General features: G+C 53.4%; 1 protein-coding gene and 1 non-coding gene across 7 annotated transcripts in view; one reads left to right on the top strand and one right to left on the bottom strand.

Moving 5' to 3' along the window:
• RASAL1 (RAS protein activator like 1) overlaps positions 1–18,988 on the top strand; it is a 31,684-nt gene extending 12,696 nt beyond the window's left edge. Inside the window, exons 5-21 of one of the 6 annotated variants that reach the window (XM_065904365.1) lie at positions 342–471; positions 2,454–2,535; positions 2,686–2,817; positions 5,490–5,578; positions 6,129–6,246; positions 6,385–6,538; positions 6,914–6,978; positions 7,456–7,568; positions 9,411–9,612; positions 11,839–11,976; positions 12,716–12,860; positions 14,281–14,453; positions 15,894–16,031; positions 16,117–16,252; positions 16,970–17,090; positions 18,071–18,118; positions 18,423–18,988. In XM_065904365.1, the coding sequence (XP_065760437.1) occupies positions 342–471; positions 2,454–2,535; positions 2,686–2,817; positions 5,490–5,578; positions 6,129–6,246; positions 6,385–6,538; positions 6,914–6,978; positions 7,456–7,568; positions 9,411–9,612; positions 11,839–11,976; positions 12,716–12,860; positions 14,281–14,453; positions 15,894–16,031; positions 16,117–16,252; positions 16,970–17,090; positions 18,071–18,118; positions 18,423–18,567 (2,129 nt within the window). In that variant the 3' untranslated portion in view covers positions 18,568–18,988. The remainder of the gene's footprint in view (positions 1–341; positions 472–2,453; positions 2,536–2,685; positions 2,818–5,489; positions 5,579–6,128; positions 6,247–6,384; positions 6,539–6,913; positions 6,979–7,455; positions 7,569–9,410; positions 9,613–11,838; positions 11,977–12,715; positions 12,861–14,280; positions 14,454–15,893; positions 16,032–16,116; positions 16,253–16,969; positions 17,091–18,070; positions 18,119–18,422) is intronic. The other 5 variants (XM_065904366.1, XM_065904367.1, XM_065904368.1 and 2 more) reach the window with 5 other exon arrangements.
• TRNAG-GCC (transfer RNA glycine (anticodon GCC)) lies at positions 15,037–15,107 on the bottom strand. The gene has a single exon. It is a non-coding gene; the product is annotated as a tRNA-Gly (tRNA).
• Positions 18,989–19,167: the final 179 nt, after the last annotated feature.

Here is a 19,167-nt window from a genome sequence, read left to right on the forward strand (position 1 = left end):
AGGAATGCCCAAGTGTTTCTTTTTTTTTTCCCCTGAGGGGAGAGTAAATGATGGAGGGCTTTATATACTAGGATGAAGAGTGTGACAGTACATGGTTAGGAGCCCTGGCCCTAGAACTATACTACCTGCGTTTGAATCCTAGCTCTGCGGTTTACTAGCTCCTTCCTTGCTATGCCTCTTTTTCCTCATCTGGAAGCGGGGATAACTACAGTACCTATAACAGAAGGCTAATGAGAGGTCCATGACTCAATATCTTTTTAATGTTAATTGAATTTTTAAAGAGAATGCAATGCCCAGACGACGGTAAGTGCTTAATGAATGTTGGTGCCTGTACCCTCCAGGAATCGACAGCTGGATCAACTTGAGCCGCGTGGACCCGGATGCAGAGGTGCAGGGTGAGGTCTGCCTGGCTGTGCAGATGCTGGAGGACGTGCGGGGCCGTTGTCTTCGCTGTCACGTGCTCCAGGCTAGGTATGGTCATGATGGGGGTGAGGATGTGGTAGGGGGGTGGTCTGAGAATGAGCAGGAATCCACTGGACTCCTCACAGCTGCCTTGAGACCACCTCACTCCTGAGATACTTCTGGGCTCAAAACTGACATCCTTTGTAAGGCAAACAGTTCAAGCTCACCAGGTTGCAAGTTTCTTGGGTTAAAACATGAGCAAAATCTTTGTTGGGTCCCCAGTGACCAGCAACCAAAGGCCAGATACTCAGAATGATCAGGCAGATGGATGTGGAGATGTATTAATCAAATCATAAATGATAAACACCCAATTTATACTGGCTTAAGGAGATTAGCTCATATGAATGACATGCAGCTTCAGGCATGACTGGATCCAGGTGCTCCAACAAAGACATCAGGAATCTGTAGACATAGATTACTTGGGTGTCTTTTGTATTAACTTTATTCTCAGACAGTTTCTCCCCAGATAGGGGCAAAGCTGACTCTAACAGCTCCAGACTGGCATCCTACCAATTTGGTAGCTCCAATGGAAAAAACTATCTTCCACCATTTGCAACCAATATCCTGGGACTAACTCTTATTGGCCTAGTTTGGAGTACCTGCCTATCATTGAACCAATTCCACTGACTCTGATTGGTCAGACCTGAGTTACAAGCCCCTTCCTGGCAGAGAGGGAGGAATCAACCCACTCAAGTCATGTAGGCTGGTAGAAAGGGAGGGGCAGGTCCTCTCCCAGGGAAACATCAGAAAAAAGACGGATGCACTCCTGAGATACCCATCTTCCCTCTTGTCTATTTATCACTCCTCTCTCGTTCTCAGCTGCCCCATCACTCTATTTCCTTGACTATTTCCACTCCTTTCGCCCTTCCATGTCTTATTTTGTTTTCTGCCCATGTTTTCCCCCACACCTTACTCCCCTTATCCTTACTTTTAGGCCAGTCCTCACCCAAGTTGGACTAGGTCTTTATTTCTAGTTTGCTCTGTGACCTTAAAGCCCTTTCTTGCCCTCTCTGTGCCTCTCCCACCACTTCCAGATTTCTACCCCCAGCTGGAGCTCTCTGGAGATTGATGGAGTAGCAGGCAGGCATAGGACAGGCAAAAGGACTTTTTCTGGGGTAGGGACTCCTCACTTACTCTGTGCCCATGGCCTCCTCCCCAGCTACAAAGCTATGCAGGATTGTTGCAAGGAGGAGAGGGACCGATTGCTGTCGCTTAGCAACTAGGCTGGCTCCTAGGAAACCAAAGAAGGCTTTGGATGCCAAGCGGGGTGGGAGAGAAACAGCAGGAGGAAACAAGTAGCCCCTGGGTGTGGGGGGGAGAGGGTCCCTGGATTTGGGGGACCTTGGGAAGGAGGGGTGGGAGAGGCTGAGACTTGGGTTGTCATGGCAACCAGAGGCAGGGGTCCCTTCCTCATGCCTTGTCTTGGTCCTAGTGTGGGTAGGAGTGTTTGTTGAGTGAATGAGTGAGCTGAGCACTCTCCACATGTCATCTCATCCCTTGGCCCTGTGAGGTCAGTCTGTTAATACTCTGATTTTCCAGATGAGGAAATTGAGGCTCAGGGAGGTGAAGTGACTTCTCCCCGTGTCAGCCAGTCAGTGAATGGGAGAATCCAGGCTATGAACCCTGGCATCTGGCATCTGGTCTCCCATCCATGGGCTCCAGGGAAACAGAGGCTCCCTTTCCCTTCCTCACTGCACCTTCACCTGCTGCTTTGTGATGTTCAGCTTCACCTTTCTCTGCTTCAGTTTCCTTACCTAGAAAATGTGGACATAGTAATGTATCCTTGTAGGGTAGCGTTAATCAAAAGGATGATACCAGGTTTGGACGGGCCTGTGTGAGAGATGCTCTTTGCTAAATCTCTACAATGTACTATTTTGTTGTCTTGGAAATGAGCAACATTTGAATTGTCTACCCTGAACCCCTTCCCCAAGGCTTGGGTCTTGGTCCTCAAGGGTCCTGTGGCCCCCACTCCTTACCTCATCTGTCCCCAGGGACCTGGCCCCCCGAGACATCTCTGGCACGTCTGACCCATTTGCACGTGTGTTTTGGGGCAGCCAGAGCTTGGAGACTTCGGTAAGTGGTGGAGCAGAGCTGGGAGACTGGGGCATTAAATGACCTTGGGAAAGCCACTTAACCACTCTGAACCTCAGCCTTCCCATCTGTAAAATGGAGACAAGAATGGTCCCAGTAGCTCTCCCTGTCTCTCATTCCCTCCTCTCCCAGACCATCAAGAAGACTCGCTTCCCACACTGGGATGAGGTGCTGGAGCTGCGGGAGATGCCAGGGTCCCCATCCCCTCTGCGAGTGGAACTCTGGGACTGGGACATGGTTGGCAAGAATGACTTCTTGGGAATGGTGAGCACCCCCCGGACACCCTCCATGGCTCACCACTGCCTCCAAGGGGGACTGGGGAGAAGGGCTGGGCATCCTGGGGCTCACTTGGAAGGGTAGATGTGATGTTTGCCTTATCAGGAACCTTGACCAGGCCTGCGTGACAGAATCCCATGATTCCATCGGTGCAGGAACCTACCTAAGGTCAAGCGTGGGCCCAGATTCTTATTCCGGGATGAGAGTAGCCAGGCTGACTGTGTGCTTCACTGTGCTAAGTGCTTCTCCAGCATCGCTTCATTTATATGACCTTGATGGCCACTGTTAAGAGGCTGGGACCATTGCTGTCTCTATTTTACATATGGGAAGACTAAGGTTCAGAGAGGTGAAGTGGCTTTCCCAAGGTCATATGATTAAGAAATGGCAGAGTCAGGATTTGAGTTCAGGTCTCTCTTAATCCAGAATCTAACTCTTATTCCTGGATGCACTGGGCTCAAGGTCTTTCTGTTGAATTTCAGTCTCCCCATCTGTAAAATGGGTATTATTTTTCTTGCCTCTCAGGAGTAGTGAGTGGATGTATACTCAGCATTTTTGTTTTGACAGCTTTTTTGTTTTTTGGCTGGGTCGCATGACCAGGGGTTGAACCTGGGCCGTGGCAGTGAAAGCCGAGTCCTAACCACTAAGCCACCAGGGAAATCCTGAAGCTGCCAGTTTTTAAAAGGAGGCAAGATTAGAGTAAATAACCTCACTTGAAATGACCACATGCTTCACCAAAGTCATCAGGGCATGTAAAATGGTGTCGCTGCTTTGGAAAAATCTGGCAGTTCCTCAGTAGTTAGAGTTACCATGTGACCCAGCAATTGCACTCTTAGATATGTACCAAAGAGAAAGGGAAACATATATCCACACACAACATTTTACATTAATGTTTATAGCAGCGTCATTCATAAATAGCCAAAAGTAGAAACAGCTCAAATGTCTATCAACAGATGAATGAAGAAACAAAATATAGTATATTTACTCAGCGGAATATTATGTGGCCATAAAAAGCAATGGCATCCTGACACATGGATCCTGTGACATTCATCCTGACACATTCATCCACACAACATGGATGAATTTCAAAAACACAATGCTAAGTGAAAGAAGCCTGTCCCAAACTCCCCACATATTACATAATTTCATTTATCAGTTCAGTTCAGTTAAGTTCAATCACTCAGTCGTGTCCGACTCTTCGTGATCCTATGGACTGCAGCACGCCAGGCCTCCCTGTCCATCACCAACTCCCGGAGCTTGCTCAAACTCACGTCCATTGACTCAGTGACAACATCCAACCATCTCATCCTCTGTCATCCCCTTCTCCTCCTGCCTTTAATCTTTCCCAGCATCAGGGTCTTTTCCAATGAGTCAGCTCTTCCCATCAGGTGGCCAAAGGATTGGAGTTTCAGCTTCAACATCAGTCCTTCCAATGAACACTCAGGGCTGATCTCCTTTAGGATGGACTGGTTGGATCTCCTTGCAGTCCAAGGGACTCTCAAGAGTCTTCTCCAACACCACAGTTCAAAAGCATCAATTCTTCAGCACTCAGCTTTATAGTCCAACTCTCACATCCATACATGACCACTGGAAAAACCATAGCCTTGACTAAATGGGCCTTTGCTGGCAAAGTAATGTCTCTGCTTTTTAATATGCTGTCTAGATTGGTCATAACTTTCCTGCCGAGGAGTAAGTGTCTTTTAATTTCATGGCTACAGTCACCATCTGCAGTGATTTTGGAGCCCCCAAAAATAAAGTCAGTCACTGTTTCCACTGTTTCCCCTGTTTTCCCATCTATTTGTCATGAAGTGATGGGACCGGATGCCATGATCTTAGTTTTCTGAATGTTGAGCTTTAAGCCAACTTTTTCACTTTCCTCTTTCACTTTCATCAAGAGGCTGTTTAGTTCTTCACTTTCTGCCACAAGGGTGGTGTCATCTGCATATCTGAGGTTATTGATATTTCTCCTGGCAATCTTGATTCCAGCTTGTGCTTCTTCCAGCCCAGCATTTCTCATGATGTACTCCGCATATAAGTTAAATACAAGAGAATCTATAAAGATAGAAAAACTAGTGGTTGCCAAGGACTGGAGGATGGGGAGTATCTGCTAATGGATATAGGCTTTCTTTGGCCAGAGGAGCTGATAGTAAATGGTCTGAAATTAGTGGTGGTAGTTGCACAACCTGTGAATATACTAAAAACCACTGAATTACTTTAAATTGGTGAATTATATGGGATATAAATTATATATGTGTAAAGTTGTTATTTAAAAAGAAGGAGGGTGGGACTTGACCTTCTAGACTATCTTTAAGCCTTTTGATAGATGCAAGTTTTGTCCCTCAACAGAGCTGAAAATACACTCACTCCAGACATGCTATCTCTAGCCGCTGTGTGACCTTGGGCAAGTCACTCCACCTCTCTGAACCTCAGTTTCCTCAATTGTAGATTAAGTGTTCCCTGGAGGCCTTAGGTGCCCTGGCAAGAGCTAATAATCGGGGACTGGGGGACAGAGTGTCGCCATCATTGTGTTGATAGAACACGGTGGGGGAGGAGCTGCTGACCCTGGGTGGGCTTTGCCACCCCTCCTTGGGTGGGCAGCCCAACTCTTCTTCCAGGGCCCAGCAGGGCAGAGCTCTGCTGAGGGTCTGTGTGTCACCCCACAGGTGGAGTTCCCCCCACAGGTCCTGCAACACAACCCGCCCAATGGCTGGTTCCGCCTCCAGCCCTTTCCCAGAGCAGAGGAGGATTCTGGGTAAATGTGGGTACAGTGGGAGGAGGCCGGGCTGGAACCATGTTGGGTTCCGTCTTCCGCTTGCGGGCCAGTCCTCATGGGTGCCCACGTCAGCCCACACGCCGTCACCAGGTCCCTTCATTCATTTAACAAACACTTGCTGAATGTCTCACCATGTGCGTTTACATGTGTCCAAATGAGTTCACCTTATTCCCATCTACCTGCAAACACATCAGTTGAATCTGATGTGTGTGCAGGATTTCTGGTCCCTCCACACCTGTCCACACACCTGTTCACACCATCCGTTCCTGTATACCTGTGTTTACACTGGCCTCATCTTTCTACATTGGCCGGATCTGTTTACACTGCCTGCTCATGTCCATTCCTGCTTATACCTGTCGATATCTGTTCAGCCCTGTTTATACTGCCCATGCCTGTTCACACCTGCCCATACCTGTCTTGTTTGACAATTATCCATGCTCTTCACCGGCGCTCACACCTGCCTCTCTGGGCCCTCTGCACCTGCCCATACATACTTATGTTCCTTTTCCTGCGTTCTGGCCCCGGCCAGCGGCAGCTTGGGTGCTCTGAGGCTGAAGGTGCGTCTGACCGAGGACTGTGTCCTGCCCTCACAGTACTACCAGCCTCTCAGGGAGCTGCTCATGGAGTCGGTGCTGGGGCCAGCAGAGGTGGGTGCATCTCTGGGGGTGTGTGTGGCGGGGATCTGGGTCATGGCCACCCCCTGCTTTAGGGATGTCTAGTTGAGCTCTTCTGTTTTGGGGTCCCAGGGCCCCAGGCCACCTCTCCTGCCTCCTGTCCTTGTGCAGGAGGATGCTGCCAGCCCTTTGGCTGTCCTGGAGGAGTTGACCTCGGGAGACTGCCGCCAGGAGCTGGCCACCAAGCTGGTGAAGCTCTTTCTGGGCCAGGGCCTGACTGGACCCTTTCTAGACTATCTCACCCGACGCGAGGTGGCACGGACCAGTGAGTTGCCTACATGACCACCCCCAGGCATCACTCCCCAAGGATGGGTCTGCAGAGGGTCTCTGAGAGAGAATTGGGGAGCTCAGGCAGATGACAGGGACTGCTGTGTCTTTGTGTGTTGGGAACCCCCAGCCAGCTGGGAGCATGGTCTTGGGTTCAGGACCTGGTTTTACTACTTACGTGCTGTGTGACCTTAGGGAGCTCACTTAACCACTCTGGGCCTTTGTAACGTGAAAGGAGTTGATGTGGCCGATCTCCTCGATTCCTGAAGCTGGAAAGATCATGACCACTGCCCCCCACCCAACCTTGGGGGGGGGGGTGAGATGGATCCAGCCCCCTACATCCTAGCAAATACTTCTCTCTCTGTTGTCTCAGCTGACCCCAACACCCTCTTCCGTTCTAACTCCCTGGCGTCCAAGTCAATGGAGCAGTTTATGAAGGTGAGTAGGTGAAGGCCTGGGGGACTGGTGGGCGGTCCGGCGGCCGTTTCCCCATGGGGACTCCCTTCCCAGTGCTTATTCGGAGCCCAGAGCTTGGCCGGCCTCAGGTGGCCCTGGGCAGCCGAACTGGGGGCCTGGTGGCTGGCCTCGCCCTGAGTTGCACCCCAGCACAGCCCGGGGGCAGGCCCCCCGCCTCACTCTGAACGTCTCCCTGCATGGCCCCCCGCCCCCAGCTCATGGGCACACCCCGGCCTCGCCCTCAGCCCCGCCCCGTGTGGTGCCCCCCGCCCCCAGCTCATGGGCACACCCCGGCCTCGCCCTCAGCCCCGCCCCGTGTGGTGCCCCCCGCCCCCAGCTCATGGGCACACCCCGGCCTCGCCCTCAGCCCCGCCCCGTGTGGTGCCCCCCGCCCCCAGCTCATGGGCACACCCCGGCCTCGCCCTCAGCCCCGCCCCTTGTGGTGCCCCCCGCCCCCAGCTCGTGGGCATGCCCTATCTGCATGAGGTGCTGAGGCCGGTGGTCAGCCGCGTCTTCGAGGAGAGGAAGTACATGGAGCTGGATCCCTGCAAGATGGACCTGGGCCGCACCCGGTGAGACAGACCTGAGGGGTGAACCCGCCACAACCCCCGTCTGCCTGGCAGACCTGTCGGGCCGGCTCTGTGCCTTCTGCCACCCCACCCCTCTTCCTGCTCGGGAGCGCTAGTTCTACAGTCTCACAGCCTCCCCTGAGAGCAGCCAGCCCCTTAGACCATGTGGTGCGGTGGTTCCAGGCAGGACTCTGAGACGTGAGCGCCCTGGGTTCAAATCCCAGCTCTGCCATTACTGGTGGGCAGGTTATTTCAAGCCTCGTGAATATCTACCTGATGGGCTGTCGGGAGAATGAACTTAGTCATACACACGAAGCCCAGCACTAACCAGTACTCTGGAAGTACTAATATTTCTATTATTGTGGTGGTGGTGGCTGAGGCCCTTGGGGGAGGGTCTGTGGAGGGGTTGGCCTGCTGCAATGCTTAATGTCATGGGGTTAGGGGGCAGGGCAATGACAGGGTTGGGGGGTCATTCCATGTCTCCTGGGCTCCTCTTTTCTTTCCAGGACTTTTTTTCTCCAGCTCAGGCAGGTGGGCTTGTTCTTATCAAGTCATCAGAGTTGGCTGCTGGGCAGTCCACAGGGGACCGTGGTGGAAACAGGAGAGGTTCTTTCCTTCTCTTTGGATGTTGCCCAGCAAGTGCTGCCCACCCCTTCTGACCACCCAGAAGTGGGCATTAGGACCCCTTTTTACAGACAAGGAAACAGCCTCAGAGAGGGGAGGTCACCTGCCTAAGGCTGCACAGCTGGGAAGTTGCCAAGTGGGGGTTTGAATGCAGCCCCTGAATAGAAGGGCAGAGTCCATCTGTGAAACCCCAAGGCCAGAACTTTTCCAGGACAGCTGGCAAAGACAGTGGGACTCAGTGGGTACCCGCAGGGAGCAGTGGCATCTAGGGACTGGGCAGGGCAGGGTGCAGACAGACTCTGGAACTGGCAACCCTGAGTTCTGATCTATGTTCTGCCACCTATTGGCAAGGGGACTTCTCTGAGCCTCAGTTTCCTCATTTGTTAATTGGGAACAATCAGGCTACTTAAGGTGACTTTGGTGGCTCAGAAGGTAAAGAATATGCTTGCAATGCAGGAGACCTGGGTTCGATTCCTGTGTCAGGAAGATCCCCTGGAGAAGGGAATGGTTATCCACTCCAGTATTCTTGCCTGAAGAATTCCATGGACAGAGGAGCCTGGGGGGTTATAGTCCATGGGGTCGCAAAAAGTTGGACACAGTTGAGTGACTGAGCGCATCCCCCCCAACACACACACATGCATGTATGTGCCAAGCACTAGGCTGAACGCTGAGTTTGTATCAGGAAACAAATGGACACAAATCTGTCTTTTTGGGGGAGACAGGTAATATTAATAAACTAAAGAAGATTCTTGCAGGTGATTAGTGAAATGGAGGGAAGTAAAGTGAGGGAGGGTCATGGGAAGAGCCAGAAGCAGGGGAGGGGCTTGTGATATTCCATAGGGAGGTCACAGGGACAGCCTTACAGAGAAAGGGATGTGGAGTCTAAGGCTTGGAGGAGGTGAGGGAGGGAGTCGTGTGCAGGTCTGCTGGAAGATGTTCCAGGCAGGGGAAACAGCAAGTGCAAAGGTCCTGGGGCAGCAGTGCATGTCTGGCAGGTCTGCACTGAAAATGCAGGGAACCCGGGTCTATGATGGTGAGCAGTGGGGAGAGATGTCCTCTTTGAGGAGGTGACTCCCCGCAGCGGGAATGGACAAGTAGCGGGGGAGGCCATGGAGAAGGAATGGGAAGGTGGGTGCTCTCTGAGCTTAGTAGGGGCCAGTAGAGGGTTTTGAGTGGGCAGATGCTGGGTTCTGAGGCACAACCCGCTGCTTGCTTCTCCAGGAGAATCTCCTTCAAGGGTGCACCCTCCGAGGAACATGTGCGGGAGGCCAGCCTGGGGCTGCTGACGGGCTACCTGGGGCCTATTGTGGATGCCATTGTGGGCTCCGTGGGGCGCTGCCCGCCTGCCATGCGCCTCGCCTTCAAGCAGCTGCGCCAGCGCGTGGAGGAGCGTTTTCCCCAGGTGGAGCATGAGGTGGGCCAGGTGGTCCCATTGGGCAGATGGGGAGACTGAGGCTGAGGAGGGGCAGTGGCTTGTCCAGGGCCACAGAGAGAAGCAGGGGAGGAGCGGGACAGAACCTGGGCTGCCCACCCCGAGGTGCTGTGTGTCTTGGCAGAAGTGGGGACAGTGTTCTGGCAGGATCTGGGGCCCAGGGGTGATGATAGTGGTGATGATGAGGATGATAATAATAACAGTAGCTAACACTACATATATTGGGACTTCCCTGGTGGCTTAGTGGTAAAGAATCTGCCTGCCAATGCAGGAGATGCAGGACATGCAGGTTCCATCCCTGGGTCGGGAAGATCCCCTGGAGAACACAGCAACCCCCTCCAGTATTCTTGCACGGAGAATCCCACGGACAGAGGAGCCTGAAGGGCTACAGTCCATAAGGTTGCAAAGAGTCAGACATGACTGAGTGACCAAACAACCACCGCAACAACACTATATACTGCCCTGACTAGGGGTCAGACTTTGTTTTGCATATTTATTACCTCATCTAGTCTTCACATCCACCCCGTGAGGTGGGTGCCAGTATTATCCCATTTTACAGAGGAAGAAACTGAGGCCCAGAGAGATGAGGTGCTTTGGCTAAGAGTTGTGGACTCAAGGCTCAGCCTCCAGGCTCCCAGGGGGGAATCTCTCCCTCCTCCCCTCATCCTCCTCCTCAGACCTGAGCCTGGGCCTCCAACTGGGATGAGGCTGATTTACACCCCACACTGTGGGGCTCTTGCCTCGGCCGCTGGAGGAGGTGCTAAGTGGGACACATTCGGGGTGGGGTTGGGGGAAGCGGGAGATCAGCTCCCCAGACAGCCTGGCACTTGTGGGAAGAGCCCCGATCAGTGATACCCAAGTGTCCCTCAGTGAGCAATGGCTGCGGGCAGGGAACAGAGATTTCCTCATGCCCACGAAGATGGAGGGGGTCAGAGGGACCCAAGCAACCCCTGTCTCTGCCACTCTGACACCTGGTTCCTCCTTCTCAGGAAAGGAGGAAGTTAATGAGCTGACGTCAAAGGCTAAAGTTACCCAGGAACGTGGCGGGCTGGGATGGGGGCAGCCTGGGGGCAGTTTGGGGTTCCAGATCTGTGGGACCTCCTCCCCCATCTCTGGGCAGCTCCAGGGACCCAGCTCCTGGCAACGCTCAGTGTCAATGCAGAGGTGCCCTGGAAAGTTGGCACATACCCAGAGAGGGTATTGTTTTATGTGTGAATACAACCCCTAAATAAACACTGCAGCATATTCTCGGGGGCTAAATATAGCTTGGTGAGTGTGATGGGTAGGTGAGGAGCCATTTGGAGGGGGTCAGCGCCCAGGAGAGAGATACGCCTCTTCCCAAGTCCCCTCTGGAGCTGGGAGAACCAGCCTTATGTGCAGGTGGCCCAGGCCTGGGTGTCACACAGAGGGGAACCATGCTTTACAATTTGTGGAGGGCAGAGGCTGGGACTGGGGGTTGTGCAAGGAGCCAGCTGAACTGGGTTTGCTACCAAGACTCAGTTTCTTCATCTGGAAAATGGGGATAGTAGTACTACCCCATGGATTGCTTGAGGAATAATCGTGACAGTGCAGGCTTGGTTTTTGACACCCAGTAGCTAGTATTGAATGAAGGACAGTGTGATGAAGAGCAGAGTTCAAATTCTGCCTGGGTTCAAATCCTGGCTCTGCCACTTATTGCTGTGTGACCTTAGGCAAGTGACCTTCCCTCTCTGGGTCTCAGTTGCTTCCTCTGTAAAATGGAGACACAGAACTTCCAAGGGTGAGTATTAAATAAGCAAATACATGGAGAAATATCTGGTCTGTTGCTATTCATGATCAGAAATCACAGATCTGGGTTTGAATCCTGCTTCCTCTGCTCATCAGCTGCATGACCTGGGGCTAGTCAGTTGACATCTCTGAGCTTCTGCTTACTCAGCTGTAAATCGGGAATAATGATGACGCCTCCTGTGCCCTTTGCACAGCGCCTGGCACAAAGCAGACTCTGAGGATGTTTGGCTAAGTCTGAAGGTGCAGAATTGGTATATCACTCCATTCTCCAGGTGGGGAAACTGAGGCCCAGAGAAGAAAAGTCTCCTTGGCAGACAGGAAGGCCTCCTGAGCCATGTCCCCTTCTACTTCTTCTCCCTGAACCACCGATCCCTTGTCCTTGCTGTCCCAGTTTCCCCGACTGGGAAGTGGGTTTGGAGGACACCCCTCACCTGCTGCTCCTCTCCGCAGGACGTGAAGTACCTGGCCATAAGCGGCTTTCTCTTCCTGAGATTCTTCGCACCTGCCATCCTCACCCCGAAGCTCTTTGACCTCCGGGACCAGCACGCGGATCCCCAGACCAGCCGCTCACTGCTGCTGCTTGCCAAGGTGCAGGCAGTGGAGGACTCCCCACCCCCCAGATCCTGGGTGTTCTTAGCCAGGGAGGAGCATGGGAGGACCAAACTGGGAGGCCAGACCCATGGAAGACCGAAGTGAGACCCAGAGACATCTGTTTGACGTGGCACCATCAGCTTTTTAAAATTAATTAGGCTGTGCCAAGTCTTAGTTGTGCCATGTGGGATCTTTAGTTGCAACATGCAAACTCTTAGTTGTGGCATGTGGGATCTAGTTCCCTGATCAGGGATTGAACCTGGGGCCCCCTGCACTGGAAGCATGGAGTCTTAGCCACTGGACCATGAGGGGGAAGTCCCAGTGTGAAGGCTTTCTTTTTGCTCTCAATTCCCTCTTTGGAATGAAGCCCCTCCCCTTCTGGGGGAAGGTGGGAAGCAGGCTAGCAGTCATTTACACTTTAGTATGAATCAGATCATCATTCACAGAGGGGCCACATTTGGAGGTTCTGATGGGCTCAGGTATGTATGATGAGATCAAGCAGTCTGAATGAGGTTATTTGGGTTCTAGATGGGGGATAGAATAAAAGCACTGGGGACACACATCTGTGTACAGAGAGGAACAGATGTCTTTTCAGGCAGGTGCTTCTATCACTTTCTCCTTTTGTTGAGCACTGAGTTGGCAGCCAGGACTCTGGGGCTCCTCTCTGGGTCCATAGAGGCCCTTCCCCGCTGCAGTGACCTTGGCCCTGGCAGCACCCCCTGCTCCTTTGCTCCAGGCTGTGCAGAGCATCGGAAATCTAGGCCAGCAGCTGGGCCAGGGCAAGGAGCTGTGGATGGCTCCCCTACACCCCTTCCTGCTGCAGAGTATTTCCAGGGTGAGAGACTTCTTGGACCAGCTGGTGGACGTGGATGGGAAGGAGGGTGAGTTCCCGTGGCCCTGCCACAGCCAACTTGTCACTTTACGGGACCCTCAGGACCTACCCGTCTGCCACGCCTCCACAACCCCAGCACTCACTGACACTGTGCACCTGTGGGTCAGCTAGTCAGTCAGCAAACCCTTCCTGGCATATGGCCCAGGGATGAACAGACGCAGGCCCTCCAGGCCGTTTCAGCCCCTGTGGAGATGTGAGAGGGGATCGTGGCATGGTACTCACTCCATTGGCAGAAATCTATTAAGCGCCTGCTAAAAATGTTCTAGACACCATTCTAGGGTCTGGGGACACAGCAGTGGATGAGACAGAAGTTCCTGCTCATGTGGAAATTTTATTCTAGTGGAGACAACCGGCAGTAAACAAGATGAGTTAACAAATCATGTGGTGCATTAGGGAGAGAAAAGTGCTAAGGAATAAAAATAAAGGAGGGAAGGGAATATTGGGCTGGGGGTGGCAGATCAGCCTTTTAGAGAGGGTGGCCAGGAATGGCTTCCCCAGGGTGATATTAGAGCAAAGACCTGAACGAGGACAGAGAGCAAGCAGTGAGGATCCTGAGAAAGTGTTTTGGGATGGGGACAGGGTGTGCAAAGGCCCTGGGGTGGACAGTGCGGGGGGGGGGGCAGTGAAGAAGAATGAACGAGAGGGAGTGGAGGAGCGGTGAGGGGGCAGGTCCTGTGGGGTTGCTGGAAGCATTTTGGCTCTTACCTGGAGTGAAGTGGAACCACAGGGTAGTTTTATTTTGTTAACATTTAAGTATTTATTTACTTGGCTGCGTCAGGCCTTAGTTGTGGCACGAGGGCTTCTCTCTAGTTGTGGCCTGTGGGCTCAGTAGTTGTGGCCTGCGGGCTTCATTACCCCGCGGCATGCGGAATCTTCGTTCCCCGACCAGGAATCCAGCTTGTGTCCCCTGCATTGGCAGGCGGCCTCTTAACCACTGGACCCCCAGGGAACTCCCTATGGGATGGTTTTAAGCAGAGGAGTTAGGGACGAGTCTATATGATAATGTGGGGCCCCGGTCATGAGGTACTTGGGTCCGAATCACCTAGGAGCACCCTGTGGGAATGTGGAGGCCTGGTTGTGACCTGGTGGGGTCCCTGTATGCCAGGGTGGGAGGGCCTATGTCTGGACTCCCTAAGGGTAGCTAGATCCAGGGCCCTTACTCCCTGGACTGACTCCTGCTGGTGCCTGTACACCCCTCAAGTTGGAAGGGGATCACCAAGGCCAACTTTGGGGCTCCCACTCCCTGCCACCCCCATTCCCTACCCCAGCCCTCAGTAATACCATTCCCTATGGAGAAAGTAGAGTCCATCTTACTCATCCTCCCGCCTCTCGGGGAGCCGAGAATCCCGCTCCTCCATGAGCCCCTCGGAAGGTGGAAGGGTTCCCAGTCCCCCCTCCCCACCTTCCAGAGGCTGGGGGCCCGGCCAGGGCCCTGGTCCCGCCTTCAGTGACCGTCCGAGAAGGCTACCTGCTCAAGCGCAAGGAGGAGCCCGCCGGCCTGGCCACACGCTTTGCCTTCAAGAAGCGCTACTTCCGGCTCAGCGGGGAGACGCTCTCCTACTCCAAGAGTCCTGAGTGGCAGGTGGGGCTGCAGCCCGCGGTGGAGGGACTTCCGCAGTGGCCTCCCTCACAGAGCTGCCTCTTTGTACCCAGGGGGATGCGGGGGCCCAGGAGGGGACAAAGACTTGCCCAAGGTCCCAAGGCAGCTTAGCAAACTCAAATTCTAAGGCCAGGCTCTGCTTACACCTGTGGGTCCAGGTGGGCACAGAACAGGGACAGGCAAACACCTACAGGCACCATCAGACAGTCTTCAGCATGTGCACCTGTGGCGGCTGGGACGTACCCACCCAGATGTGGACACTCCCAGGGCATGGACAATGCTTAACCCTCCGCAGCTGTTTCCAGGCAGGTCTCTGCCCGCATACCATGCATGCTAAGTCGCTTTGGTCGTGTCTGACTCTTTTGTTAGCCTATGGACGTCAGCCCGCCAGGCTCTTCTGTCCATGGGATGCTCCAGGCAAGAATACTGGAGTGGGTTGCCATGCCCTCCTCTAGGGGATCTTCTTAACCCAGGGATCAAATCTGAGTCTTTCTTGTTTCCTGCATTGGCAGGCTGGTTCTTTACCACTAACCCCACCTGGGAAGCCCAAAGGGGATGCTGTGGCTGCATGGGCTGGGAATTGAACCTGGGCCTCCCGCGTGGCAGGCAAGAATTCTACCACTGAACTACCCATGCACCTACGTACCATAGAGGTTCATAGAAAATTGGATCTCTCACCCAGAGGTACAGGCACTCATGTTCAGGCATTCATTCACCCATCCATTCACCCATCAAGCACTTATCGAGTACCTACTGTGTACCATGCAGTGTTCTAGTGCTGGAGATAATGCAATAAACAAAACACGAACTCCCTGCTCCATGGGGCTGCCATTCAAGTCTAGCTCAAACTGAGACACCCACGGGGATCTACCCATTTCTGTGTCTGCACACCCGCAAATCATAAAAGCTACCAATGGAGATGGTGCCTACACTTATTCTTTCTACTTTATCAGCAGAGTGTAGATTCTAGAGTTCAGCTCCCTGGGTTCCAATTCTAGCTGCACCAGCTGAGTGGCCTCTGAAGGGCCCTTTATTCTCTTATGCCTCAGTTTTCTCATCTGTAAATTGGGAGGAATGATAGACCCAGCCTCAGAAATCTGTTATTATGATAAAATAAGTTGGTAAATGTAGAGCGCTTAGAACCACATCCCAAGTGCAGTAGCAGGGGTTGCCACTGTGATGGTGATGATGATGATGGAAACTGATGCCCAGAGAAGTTATCAGTGGGAGAGTGATGGGCCAAGACTGCAGGACTCACAGGGCCGCCAAGTGGACACACACATAGGACAGGTGCACAAAGTTGACTGTCCCCATGCCAGAACACACCGCCGGATGCACACACCCACAGGAAAGCTGTCCCCGAGCCCGGTCTCCCTGGCCCCGGTCCCTAGCCCGCCCTGCAGCGACAGCCCTCTCTCGCAGATGCGCTCCTCCATCCCCGTGTCGCACATCCGAGCCGTGGAGCGCGTGGACGAGGGCGCCTTCCAGCTGCCGCACGTGATGCAGGTGGTGACGCAGGACGGCGCAGGGGCGATGCACACCTCCTACCTCCAGTGCAAGGTGAGGCGCCGCCCGGATGGGGGAGGAGCAGGGGGCGCCTTTGGGCTCCCAACCCATCTCTGACTGCTCTTCCATCTCCCCACAGAATGTGAACGAGCTCAACCAATGGGTGTCGGCCCTGCGCAAGGCCAGCGCCCCCAACCCGGACAAGCTGGCTTCCTGCCACCCCGGTGCCTTCCGCAGCGGGCACTGGACCTGCTGTCTCCAGGCCGAGCGCTCAGGTGAGGAGGCAGGGCGGACTCAGGCTCCGCCCTCCACACCTGTCAATCACAGGGTGTCCCCGCCTGGGCTGGCCTTGCAACCTTGAGCAAGTTACTTAACCTCTCTCTGCCTTAGTCTCCTCAAGCGTAAAATGGGCCTGATGATAATGTCCACCTTGCAGGGTTGCTGTGAGGATTAAATAAGTTGATATATGCGAAACGATTAGAACACTGCCTGGCACACAGATACTTTTTTCCAAGTGCCTACCAAATGCCAGGCTTGTTCTCAGGAAAATAAATGAATAACCAGACAATTGTAATACAGTGTTACAAGTGCCAAGATGAGGCTTTTAAGACACCAGTGAACCCCTCTGGCCCAGTCCCAGGGTAGGACAGCAAGAAGGGCTTCCTGGAGGAGGTGCGGCTCAAGTATGACCTGCGAGAAGAGTAAGAGTTAAGTAGTGAAGTTGGAGAAAGGGACAGAGGAAGAGAGTGTTTCAGGCAGAGCAAAGACAGGCTGAAGGATCGAGAAAGGTCTGTGTGGCTGAGCCTAGAGTGTGGGAGGGGCATGGAGAGAAGCGAGGCTGTTCCTCTGTTGGGTAAAGGCAGAGGCAGTGTGACTGGAAGGAAGCAGTAGGTTTGAAGAGTGGTTTTAGAAGTCTGAGGGGCAGGGCTTGGCCATGGAGGCTTCTGGAAGGGGAATGCAAAGTTACAGATGATGTCGCTGTGTCACCCCAGCTTCCGGCTGCAGCCGCACGCACTCGGCCGTCACCCTGGGGGACTGGAGTGACCCACTGGATCCTGATGCTGAGACCCAGATGGTGTATCGGCAGCTGCTTCTGGGGCGGGACCGGCTCAGGTGGGTCCCATCCCGCAACCCACTTCGCTGTGTCCTCCCCATGATCACCAGTTCATTCTTCCCATGTGCCTCTGATGAGCTTCTGGGTGGGGCCAGGCTCTAGGGGAGGACTGTTTTCATCCTCAGGTGGGCTCTAGTACAGAACTAGATCTTGGGACCTTTTTTATTTTTTTTCCACTTTGGCCATGCCACATGGCATGTAGGGTCTTAGTTCCCCAACCAGGGATTGAACCCTTGCCCCCAACATTGGAAGCTCAGAGTCTTAACCACTGGGCTGCCAGGGAAGTTCCATGGATCTTGAGATCCTTTGATACCCAGGACTCCCGAGACACAGGCATCAAGTGTGGATGTGTGTCCCCAGCCCCTCTTGGCTGACCTCAGGATCACTGTAACTCAGCAGTGGAGATTTGTTCCAGCTTACAGTGTGAGTCCTGAAGCTGGCCTGCCTGGTTTCAAGTTCTGGACTGGCTGTGTGACCTTGGGCAAGTTGCTTACCTTCTCTGTACCTCAGTTTTCTCAGTCTGGAAAATTAGGGTACCAACAGTCCTTACCTCATGGGGTTGTCATGAGGACCAAATGAGCTTATACAGGTAAAGCACTTTGTAAGTGCCTGGACACATAGCTAGCTTTCTATATAATAAAAACATAAAATATAATACCCTTTCTAATAATAAAGGGTAACAATTATTATTATGCTGTGCAACCTTAGGCAAGTTACTTTACGTCTCTCTGTCTCAGCGATCATCTGTGTCATGGAGCCACTAGTAAGTATCCACCTGTGTTTTGTGCTAATTAAACGAGTTTATACATGGAACGGGCTTGGAATAGCATCAGACACTCTATGTTTGCTGTGATGATGATGGCGATGATGATGGTTTAGTGGGAACCTGTAATGTCTCCTTCAACCAGCAGAATCTCTGGGTTCGAGAGCAGGATTGGGACTCAGGGACCAGCCTGGTTTTCTCCCTCTTAACTTTCAGGATGAAATTCCTGGAGGATTCCAACATGCATACAACTTTGGAGGCAGACCCAGAGCAGAGCTCCAGGGCCATGGAAGGTAAGGGGATAAGGAAATCCCTTTTCTTTCTCTTCTTTGGTACCTCCCACAGCTTGCCAAGGACCTCCCACCCCAGTCTCCGTGCCCCCTTCCCCCCACCCCCACCCCACTCTCCAGTTTGCAATCCACCAGCAGGTCAGGGAGCTGCACGTGCGGCTCTGGCACATCTTAGGATTCTCGGGGCCCCAGGCACATCCGGAGCCTGAGGCAGCCACTGGATCTGAACCAGAGCAGCCTGCCATGGCCTGGATGAAACCCTATGGCCTCTTCTCTCTCTCAGGGGCCTGTACTGATGCCCTGGCTCGGCAGAGGGAGGCAGCTGCCCGCCTGCTGGAGGTGCTCACAGACCTGGACCAAGCCCATGAGGAGTTCCAGCAGCAGGAGCAGGGGAAAGTGGTTTGGGGCCCCCTGAGGCCCTGAGGGGATGCCAGAATCAGCCTGGAAGGAGGAGGAAGGAGCCATTGGGTGCTTCGCAGCATCCCCTGGCCCAGGAATCCCCTTGTGGCTGTCCTGTACCTCACTGATGCTGTGGCTTGCAGGTTCCTAGAGATATCCTAGTCCCATGTGTCCTAAGCCCAGAACCCAGGCATGGAACTCTTTTGGCTGGGAACCAGCCTTGCACTGAATGAATCTCACCCTCTGGGTTGAGGCAGACTGGAGTGGATGGAATAAGGACTCTGACTTACTTGGCTCAGCTTGAGGTCTCTGCTTCACTGGACTGGCCTCTACCCACACTGACAGGGGCAGCCTGGCCCTGAGCTGCTAGATACAGCTGTACCTGAATCCCTGATGCCCATGTGGCCTTGTTGCCCCAGACAGGGACTAAAATGGGCTCAACCCTTCCTATTTTCATGTCTGCCAATCCCTGTAACCTCATCAATCCTCCTGAACCCTGTCCTTGGCCAAGAATCCTAACCACAAGCTTCTACAATCAGGAGCCCTTAGGAATAACTGAGGCCGAGAGCCCAGTATGCCTGACTCAGACCCTTGAAGCCTGAGAGACCTCCGGCCAGACTCTTT

The sequence above is a fragment of the Muntiacus reevesi genome, chromosome 13 (assembly GCF_963930625.1).
Source record: "Muntiacus reevesi chromosome 13, mMunRee1.1, whole genome shotgun sequence".
NCBI lineage: Eukaryota > Metazoa > Chordata > Mammalia > Artiodactyla > Cervidae > Muntiacus > Muntiacus reevesi.